Genomic DNA, 11,329 nt, shown 5'->3' with positions numbered 1-11,329 from the left:
GAAAACGCATTTTCTCATCTTCATCTCTATGACTCTTACGATTGTCACCTTTACAAAGCATCATGCCAAACTTTCAACAGTATCTAGTTTAAAGGTGTTAATTAAAATATAGCAAGTCCACCCACACACCATAAAATAGGTTCTACCACTTTTTCTGCGACTGCTATCCCAAGGAATGGGTCACATCCTCCTCAAAACAACACACTATCAATATATATATATATATATATATATATACAACACAGACAAAAGTTCAACGATTAACTCAATTCATTTTAGGCATCCTACCTAAACGACCAATTTTCATTCCTAGCAAGGGCTCGTATATCTAATTTCCAACCCATCATTCGCACACTTCAGAGTTGATAAAATTCGAGAAGGAGAAAGAACTAACATTAAAAACAATAATGAAACAAAAAATAAGAATATTCTATCAAGTGGATAATTAGCAAGCTTTCTAAGACACCAAGCAACATTCAGAACTTTCAAAAACCTTTAACAATAATGTCTACATGTAACTTAAATTGTGTTCGAAACCTCAAGAAATACAATAAAAGTTCTGATATGAACTAAAACAAAATTTCGAAATGGCAAATTCTAATTGACTTGCAAATAAAAACATGGCGACTCCAGTCATATAGTATAAGCTTAAAGCCTTCTGCCCCTCCTTCCACTCTTTCTACGTGTGCTGTCGGAAGGAATGGGAGTCACATCCTCTGGAAAATTAAATAAGAAGCTAATTAACATCTAGCATATAAATGGCATACAAATTAAATCTAGTGGCTGATAAAAAAAATGAAATCTATCAGAAAATAAACCTGCAAAATAAATTGAACAAAGAATTAATGTAAAAACACCAGTTAGCTAAATACTTTGACATAAACAACAAATGAAAAAAGGACAACCAGACATTTGAGTGCCGGGCAAACAATTTGAACTTATGGTTCTCTTAAAAAGGAAAATACCTATGCGGCCAATTTTCATCCCTGAACGAGCAAGGGCTCTAAGAGCTGATTGAGCACCAGGACCAGGTGTCTTTGTCTTGTTTCCACCAGTGGCGCGAAGCCTGATATGAAGAGCAGTTATGCCCAGTTCCTGACCAAAATAATTTGAAACAATACAAATAAGTTTGGCAGCTTCAAAGAAACAAAAAGGAGAATCCTACTTTCACTACAGATTCACAGAGCATGACCAGAATAAAATCATTGAAAGAACAAAAAGCCAGCCAAAAACAATAATATTGGTTAGCAAACAGGGTGATCAAGTTGGAATTATATAACTCCATACATAGAGAGCAGCATGATAATCACAGAAGTTAACATGGTCAGAAGCGAATAAAATGACTGTACTAATGTGAATCCCACTGACCTTGCATCTGGCAGCAACATCCTGTGCTGCAAGCATAGCAGCATAGGGAGATGATTCATCTCTATCAGCTTTAACCTTCATCCCACCTGAAGTTAAAAAGCAAAGGCATATAAGTAAAGCACCTCAGAAAGCAAAGTCATAAAATAGGTAAAGAACAGAGGTTTTCCTGTATCTACTAAAGAAGACTCACCAAATTTATCTAATGGTAAAGAATGTTAGTTATAAGGAAATAAATACCAACAAGTACTGTAAATAAAAATAAAAACTCAAAATCTTCAAGATAAAGCCTGACAAAATTCTTAGAAACAGCAGGTCAAATTACAAGGCTCCATCCATCGTAAGACATGGGAATGCTAAGTGTTAAAAGGTGTATTCAATTTGATAAAGTGACTGGGAATTAAAATAAAGCACATGTATTAACACTCTAACCTAATAAAAATCCGCTGAAATTGGATATGGGCAATTTCTTTATCAACATTATAAACAATATAGCAGATAAATAATAGCCAAAAAATTGTTTATGGAGTAATAGCATACAATCAATTAATTCCTGTATTGTGAACAAAAGCAATCATACCAGTGATGCGGACAAGTGTTTCCCTCCCAGACAAATCAGTGACATGCTGCAAACATAAAAATTAAAATCAAACATGAGCCATTAAAATTGAAACCACAAAATAAATTAAAAACGAAAATAATTACAATGAAGGTGTCGTTGAAGGAGGCAAAGATGCGAGCGACGCCAAAGACATGTTCGCCGTCTCTAACAGCTGGACCAAGAGTCACATTTTCTTCTTTTGGCTCTCTAACCTTTCTCCTCGACTGCACAATAATAACAACATGAACAAAAACCCTATCACAGTTGCTCCCATAACATTCCCTAACACACCACTGAATCAGAAAATTTAGGGTTTACGAGATTAATTAAACGATGTACGAACCATGATTTTTGCAACGCAGCGTTAGATTCGGAGATTAGATGAACCTTCGGCCGTTTGAAGTTGTCGCTGCAGCAAAGTGAAAGAAGGAGGCACCGTTTGCTTAGATTATATATCTGAGAGAAATTAGGGTTTTGCAGAGTGAAAGTACTTCAATTTACAATATTGCCCCTTAAACTTTTTTATTTTCAAATATGCGATTTTAAATATATAATTAGCACAATGACCACTTACCACCTCACTTGGTCACGTAATTCTCAGTTTTTTTTTCAGAATTAAATGCTATATTTTTTGACACATAAATATACTATTTTATTTTAATATAATATTATTATTATTATAAAAAATATATAAGTTAAAGATTCAAAAAAATATTTTGTACGAATTTGTCTATAGAAACAGCATAATTAAATATATGATTTATTGTTTCTTGTATTAAAGTCGTCTTATAATATACAGAAGCAACTATTAAAAAGAAAAATATAAGTATTACGCTATTATAAATTTTAACATATACTAAATAGAATGTTGGAAAGAAAATATAAAAACATTAATTTACTGTTTTAAGATTTTAAAAAAAATAACTTCTTATTTAATTAGGAGGTCAAATATGATTAGCAAAAATAATTCACTGCTATTACATTCTTAAGTAGATAAAATAATTTATTTTTCTTGAGTTTTGCAAAAATATAGAGAAATTATTAATCTCATTTATTTACAACATATTTAAAATATATATTTTAATAAAATGTAATTAAATGATAATAATTAAAATATATATATATATATATATATATTGTTGACAGTAATATTACATTTTTTTATGTTTTATTGAAAAAATAATAAATTAAAACATATGTATTTTATATAAATTTGATCAGTTAAAATATCTTAAAAGAAATATAAATCTATATATGTTACTTATTTTTTGAGATAATGAGTTTTTTATTATATTTAAAAATTAAAGTATTTATTATTAGTTTAAAATGATAAGTTAACAATGGATTGGCATCAGGTAATCTTTTAGATTGATACTTCCGGTAGTACATGAATGATAGTGTTAATCCAAAATAAAAAAAATACAAAACATCCATAATTGAAAAAATCATTCCAAATTCGTTGATCTGTAATTCAAAATATGCATTCTGGATTCAGAAATTCATAATTGAAAAAAATCATTCCAGATCCACCAATCCGTAATAGAAATTATGCTTCCAGATTCAGCAATCCAGAAATCAATAATTTATGCAAACTTTACTTCCGGAACACCCTCTCATCCGGAATGCAACATGATTCATTTCCGGATTAATGAATCCGTAGCACACTCCTAGATTCCGAAACTGTGGGGTCAGTTTCAGAATTTACAAATTTGTGGAGGTGCATGAAGAAAAATGTAGGGGTACAAGAAGAAACTGCCCGAAAAAAATTAACTTACATTTTTTAAGTAGGTGGGCCAAATGAAGAACGAGATGGGTCAACCTTGCAATACATCAATAATTAGGCTGCAGCCCTACATTTTTCTTCCTGCACTCCTACAATTTTTTAGATTTCGAAACTGACCTCACTTGTTATTTGAATTTGGGATCTGGGAGTGTGTTACGGATACATCAATCCGGAAGTGAATCATGTTGCTTTCCGAATGAGGGGATGTTCTGGAAGCAAAGTTTGCATAAATTGTTGATTTTCGGATTGCTGAATCCAGAAACCTACTTTCTATTACGGATTGGTGGATTCATAATTATTTTTTTTAATCATAGATTTCTGATTCCATAATGCATATTTTGAATTACGGATTGACAGATCCAAAATGGTTTTTTCAATTATGGATTTTCTGTATTTTTTATTTTGGATTAACATTGTCATTCATGTACTGCCGGAAGCACCAATCTGAGAGATTATTGGACGCGCCAATCCGAAAATTTACTATATTTCATAATCCGAAATACAAAAAAATAAATATACAATTTTATATAGGGACAATTTTGTCTTTGTGCAACCTTGTAGGGTGCATGAAGAAAATGTAGAGGTGCAGGAAGAAACTGTCCAGTAATTACTCATACTTTCGAGTGAAAGAAAACTGTTTATTAAAACGTTGCAAAATACACATAGAAAATAGAAATATTATTGTTAAATGCATATTTGTATGAGTAAATGTTTGAGTGTTTTATTTTGTACATTGATTCAATTACAAGACTTTGTTGTATTTTATATATTATATTTAATATAACATGTAAGTATAATTAAATTTATTTAATGTCTGGTGAAAGGATGTGTAATTAAGTAGTAACATGTATTTATACATCACACACAAATAAGAGAGGAAAATACATGATTTTGAAATAACATATTTTTTTAGAAAATAACATTTTTGATAAATTTGTCGTCTTTCAATGTATATTTTTTTAATAAGGATTTCTATGTATATTTCTTTAATAAGAATTTCTGTGTAAGTTTAAAAGCATCTATTGACAAAGTAATATATAATTGACTATAACTAAAAAACATGTTATGAAAGCTAAATTCCAACGTTGTGTATAGTTTCTCTCTATGATTTATTTATGGTAGTTACAAAACTTAGTTTCATAGTCAATTTATTTCTAATAAGCGAAAAAGGGAAGTCCTACATTTTTTTGTTGTCTCGTGTTTAATTTTAGGTAAGAAAGATATTTTTTCAATAGGGTAGTTTGTCAAAATTTCTACATCTAACATGTTCATAACTATCATAATATTTTGGATTACGTAATTTGTCATTATTTTATAAATTTAATAGCATGTGTGTAAGATAGTTCACATTTTCAAAATCCAATCACATAATATAACTTTTAACTTTATAAGGACACATTTATCAATCACATATTCCTTAATTAATTGTTAAATTTTTGCTTAAAACAAGAGGATCTTATAGAGTTTAGAGATTTTGAAGTTTTGATTATATTTGACTCCAATAAATATTGCATGTCATTTTAAGGAAAATATTAGGTTTACCATGTTGAACAATTGTCATATTATATTCATAATGTTATGCCCATAATTGATATCAATCATGATGATAGTAATATTTTTTTTTTCAACATTTTTTCAATAAAAAATATCAATGTTGATGTTTATTTAAATGGAATATGTTACATAGGTTATATCGAGTATATGTATGAGTTTTTTCTTAATGCAAAGTATCTTGCAAGCTTTAATACACTCCAGCTCAAATATTATCTTGGTAGATTTAAATTTATCATCATTTATCTACTTTAATCTTTAAATAGTTGTATGCAACACATTATTGTAAAAGTCATTTCATAATTTTACATTTAATTAATCATATATTATATTTAAAATAGTATTAGTAAGTACATTGATGTAAATGACATAATTAAAAAAAAACCTCAAATATATCATTTATAATATTTTTGACACTAAATATTTTGTCCTTTATGATTTTTTACGTTGAGGTTTCAACCACGAGATTCCAAAAAAAAAACAATAATAAATATTTTAAATTGTCACAATATCTCAATGTTTTATTCATCTTTATTAAATAACAATTACTTTACAACTTTAATATCTCGTGTCCACGTGCCATGATATACATCTTCGATAACTAACTATACTATCTGAAATGCATTTGGAACTTTATATCATAGTTTATTGATATGATATCATTTAGCGAGTAAAGTTCATTTACTAATGTTAAATAAGGTGTTTATTAAATCTATAGCTTACATTTATATATTATAATTTAGTAACTCTTATTCATAAAATCAAAGTCAAATCAAATAGTTTCAAACATCTTATATTATAATTTATATATTATCATAAATGTACAACTACCAAAAAAAAAAGACGTAGTATAGACCCGTTAGTTGAAAAAAAAATCTCATCTTCTAATAAATTGTGTGTGGAGTACGTATGAAAAAAAAATATTTATATTTTCATTCATATAAACAACAAGTGAATTGTATAAAAGTACATTATAAGTTTTTATTATATCTTTTGATTGTTAGTGTAAGGTTTCTTCTATCTTTTTAATTAATGATTTATGTTTTTCAAACTAATAAAATTTTATATAATTTTTGTTAGTTGCGTGTTAATATTGTTATTTGTTGAAGTAGATAACATGAATAAAATATTAAAAATGTAATAGTTGAAGGAACTTTTTGATGTTTTAATTTTCATGTCAACAGTTCTCTTTCAAAATTTTAGATGGACTCTCTATTCTTTGAAAGGGGTTATAAAAAGAAAAAATAGTTTGAGATTTAGGCTTTTTAGGATAAAATTTATTTTCCAGAATTTAAAAAGAAAATAAAGCAAAATATATTTTATAGCTTTCCTAGTTGTAGTGTGTGTATATATACTTAAAACTCTTAATATATATATATATATATAATTATTATTATGTGTGTGTCTTTTCATTTATGAAAATGTAAGCACGATTCATTGAATATATTTGATGAATTTGGGTTGGCCAAAGTTACAAGAAAGCTACATCACAGAAAGTGGATAAAGTTCAAATCCTAACTCTAGAAATATAAAATAATGAAAAGAATGTCCACCAATTTACTCTTTAATAATAAGAAATGTAAAATAATTTCAATGTTATCTAAATTTCAATGACTAGATATATTCAATGACTTTAAATTAAATATTTAATTATTTAAATAAAAAATTATTTTTGTTTCATACAAATAGAAAGTAAAATGAAATCAATTAATCATGATAATGAGAAACTTACGAGAAAGAAATTTTATTAGAATTTAAATTATAAATTAGTCAGGTAAGAAATTATGTAAATTAATTTATATAAAGTGACTCACATGACTTAGAGTTTGGGTTTTGGGTCCGAATATGATTTAATAATAATAGAATTAAAGGCCCATTGGTTAATGTGAGACATATATATTTGATGATATACCTAATGGACTACATCTGATGGAGATTGGAAACTAAAGGCTATAGGGTTCTGTCTCTGCAAATACGAAATTGCTAAGAGATTGGGAACCCAAAAGCCCATTGTCTCACTGTTAACCATCATGAAAGTGTGTGACAAGTACGGAATTGCTAAGAGATAGATTGGGACAAAGGAGGAATTGCTAAGAGATAGATTGCTCAATTAGGATCACTCATGGATCAAGGTAAGTGCCTATTCCTTCTTGATTGTATGATTAAGTGAGAATCATGATATGATAAGATCTATTTGTGAACATAATTGTATGTGTTCAATTTACGTTTATTCATGTTTTGATTTACATGTGGTATCAGAGCCTGGTTGCTCATTTTTTGTGATTCTCCATTAATGTTTTTTCAAAATTTGAAGAACCCTAATTTTAAAAAAATTATTCCCAATTTAAGAATCCTAATTTAAAATTAGGGTTTATAAATTAAGGTTTTCATTCCTCTATGATAGTTCCCTAATTGTCCTAAACCATCAAAATTAAAGAACCCTAATTTTAATTAATCCCAATTGAAGAACCCTAATTTTTAAAATTAGGGTTTATGGATCAACGCCATTAACGGCGTAAAACCTTTTGAACCCAAACGCAAGAACGGTGGCTGCTGCTGCGGCACAATGATTTATTGTGAAAGGGGTGGTTAACGGCATCCCTGCAGCTTAAGCAATTTTGCTTCATGAAAAAGAAGCAAATTTGATTTACTGTGCCTTAGGTTATCAATTTTATGAATATTATATTAGAAATATAAAATAATGAAATACGTCAAATTTATTAATATTATATTATAATATAATAAAATGCATGAAAAGAATCCAATTAGTGAATCCATGTATGAATTATTCTCTGCCATCATGAAATGCATGAATTCTTTGTTGCAACCCATATTAAAGTTTAATCAATTGTTACTTTTCTGTAATTTAGGTTATGTTATAATGTAATTAAATTTACATTTAAATTAAAATTTAATTAATTAATTAAAAGTGAGTAACGAAAAATTATTTTCTGTTTTATGTATCATTTTTTTAATGTAATTTAATTTACGTTAAATTAAAGTTTCAATGAAATTTTATTATGTTCATTAAATTAAAGTTTAATTAATTGATTGAAAGTGAGGAATGGAAAATTATTTTTCCGCTTTATGTATTAATTTTTTAAATTAAGATTATGGAATTATTTGTATGATAGATTTGTAATCACCAAAGTGATCAAATCTTTATGTTTTATTTAATTCCAAATTATGGATGATGAAATTTTATTTCAATTAATGATATTATTTATGGAATTATTTGTATGATAGATTTGTAATCACCAAAGTGATCAAATCTTTATGTTTTATTTAATTCCAAATTATGGATGATGAAATTTTATTTCAATTAATGATATTATTTATAGAATTATTTGTATGGTAGATTTGTAATCACCAAAGTGATCAAATCTTTAAGTTTTATTTAATTCCAGATTACTGATAAATTTTATTCCAATTACCTATGGAATGGATGCTAAATTATTTATATATATGGGTAAATGGAAATTCATTATTATAGGGCATTATGGATCACCCAAAGGTTTATTAGTTGTCCTTATAATTAATGGATATGATTGTTGTTGGTAGTGAGTATGTGTTATTAGTTTTGCTTGTATATCCAAAGATAACAAGTGTTTCTAGTTAATGCATACATCTTGCCAAATAAAGTTAATACTATTAGCATCATTATGTTTTGTGTATTAATGAATCTCCCAAAGGAGAACATTAGTATACATAGAATGTTTTCTGAATCTGTATAGTATGTTTAGTTTATGACTCGAAGTATTAATGTTAAGCATGTGTAATTGCAGTATCTGTTCCTGTAGCCTTACATTCGCAAGCTACGTCTGTTCCAGTCTTTAATGGTCTAAATTTCTCTGATTAGAGTGAAAAAGTCCAATTTCACTTAGGTGTATTGGATCTTGATTTGGCCATTCGAATCGAGAAACCTGCTGCTATTACCGATGATAGTAGCAATAAGGAGAAAGCTCATTATAGGGCTTGGGAAAAGTCAAATAGACTCAGCCTGATGTTTATGCGAATGAGCATAGCAAACAATATTAAGTCTACTCTTCCCGAAACCGAAAATGCAAAAGAATTCATGAAGTCTGTGAAAGAGTGCTCCCAAACAGCTGATAAGTCTCTTGCTGGGACATTAATCACCATGAAATTTGATGGTTCTCGTACTATGCACGAACATGTCATTGAAATGACTAATATTGCGGCAAGACTTAAGTCTATGGGAATGGCAGTGGATGATAATTTTCTCGTACAGTTCATTTTGAACTCTTTACCGTCTGAGTATGATCTTTTCCAGATGAACTATAACACTATGAAAGATAAGTGGAATATGCATGAATTGCATAGCATGTTAGTTCAGGAAGAGACTAGATTGAAGAATCGAGGAAACCACTCCATACATTATGTGAACAATCAGGGAGCTAGAAAGAAAGGCTTCAAGAAACAAGGAAAGGGTAAAAGACCACTGAAGATAAATGAGTCCTCTACTACGCTCCAGAAGAAGAATGACAAATGTCATTTCTGCAAGAAAGCTGGACATTTCCAAAAGGATTGTCTGAAACGCAAGGCATGGTTCGAAAAGAAGGGGATTACTTTCAACCCGAACCATAAAGCCAAATGAAAAGTTTGTCTTCATGGGGAAAAGAGAGAAGATTCTAGTGAAAGCAGTCAGCTCGACACTGGATTTTATTTAGATTTAATGGATAATTTTTTTATTTTTTTATTTTTTATGTACTTAGGATATCTAGGAATTTAGTTTTATTGTCTAAACTTGATGATGCCGGATACTCTTTTATATTTGGGAATGTTTTAGTTTATATCAACGTACCTGTTTGATAGGATTTGGTACTCTTTATGATGAATTATATAAATTGAATCTCGATAATCTATATGCTGAAACTCTTATGACCTCGCATCATAATGTTGGCACTAAACGTAGTTTAGTAAATTATTGTTCTGCTTTCTTGTGGCACAAACATTTGGGACACCCGTTTCATTGTGGATGTATGCTTTAAAAACTGTCATGCATCTGTTGAACATGGTTTCTAGTAAGGCAGTTCAAAAGACACCTTTTGAATTATGGACAGGAAGGAAACCCAGTTTGAGACACCTGCATGTTTGGGGATGTCAGGCAGAATTCATAATATACAATCCGCAAGAGAAGAAATTGGATGCAAGAACAATCAGTGGATATTTCATTGATTATCCATTTTCAATGCACGGTTCATTGAAAATGGTGAAACCAGTGGGAGTAATACTTCACAAAATGTGGAGATTAAGGAAGTTAGAGTACAAGTTCCTTTAACTAGTACCTTTACTTCAAGTATTGTTGTTCCTAATGTAGTTGAGTCACTCAACGATGAAGAAGAACAACAAATTAATGATCATGCAGAAAATAATGAACCTGTAGTAGAACAACCACAAGAAATAGTATTAAGAAGATCTCAAAGAGAAAGAAAGTCTGATGTTTTGAATGATTATGTGGTTTATCTACAAGAGTCAGAAAATGACTTAAGTATTGATAATGATCCAGTTTCATTTTCAGACGCCATCAATGATGATAATTCTGATAAGTGGTTAGATGCCAAGAAAGATGAGCTTAAATCAATGGCACAGAATGATGTATGAGACCTTATAGAATTGCCAGAAGGATGCAAGAGAGTCGGGTGTAAATGGGTCTTTAAGACTAAACGTGACTCTCATGGCAATATCGAACGTTACAAGGCCCGACTTGTTGCCAAAGGTTTTACTCAAAAGGATGGCATTGATTATAAGGAAACATTTTCACCTGTTTCTAAGAAAGATTCCTTTAGAATTATCATGGCATTAGTAGCTCATTATGATCTTAAGTTGCATCAGATGGATGTCAAAACTGCTTTTCTGAATGGGGATTTAGAAGAGGATGTTTATATGGACCAACCAGTGGGGTTCATTGAAGAAGGGAAGGAACACATGGTGTGTAAACATAAGAAATCAATATACAGGCTTAAACAGGCTTCTAGGCAATGGTATCTTAAGTTCAATGATACTATTGT

The 11,329-nt window shown here is 29.3% G+C and overlaps 1 protein-coding gene across 1 annotated transcript; it reads right to left on the bottom strand.

Moving 5' to 3' along the window:
* Positions 1–454: 454 nt before the first annotated feature.
* Positions 455–2,382, bottom strand: LOC137831731 (small ribosomal subunit protein uS11). The gene is made up of 6 exons (XM_068639526.2): positions 2,310–2,382; positions 2,071–2,190; positions 1,946–1,991; positions 1,369–1,454; positions 966–1,095; positions 455–716 (listed from the first exon to the last, which is right to left on the bottom strand). The coding sequence occupies exons 1-6, from the start codon at positions 2,310–2,312 to the stop codon at positions 649–651; spliced, it is 453 nt and encodes a 150-aa protein (XP_068495627.1). The 5' UTR covers positions 2,313–2,382; the 3' UTR covers positions 455–648.
* Positions 2,383–11,329: the final 8,947 nt, after the last annotated feature.

Source organism: Phaseolus vulgaris, chromosome 6, assembly GCF_051622355.1.
Source record: "Phaseolus vulgaris cultivar YP4 chromosome 6, ASM5162235v1, whole genome shotgun sequence".
Taxonomy (NCBI): Eukaryota; Viridiplantae; Streptophyta; class Magnoliopsida; order Fabales; family Fabaceae; genus Phaseolus; species Phaseolus vulgaris.
This window is presented reverse-complemented; position numbering and strand designations above follow the sequence as displayed.

Coding starts and splice junctions, on each gene's coding strand:
- LOC137831731 (XM_068639526.2), bottom strand. Junction 1,096..1,368: donor ATGTTGCTGCCAGATGCAAG/GTCAGTGGGATT, acceptor TATTTTGGTCAG/GAACTGGGCATAACTGCTCT. Junction 717..965: donor GATGAAAATTGGCCGCATAG/GTATTTTCCTTT, acceptor TTAATTTTCCAG/AGGATGTGACTCCCATTCCT.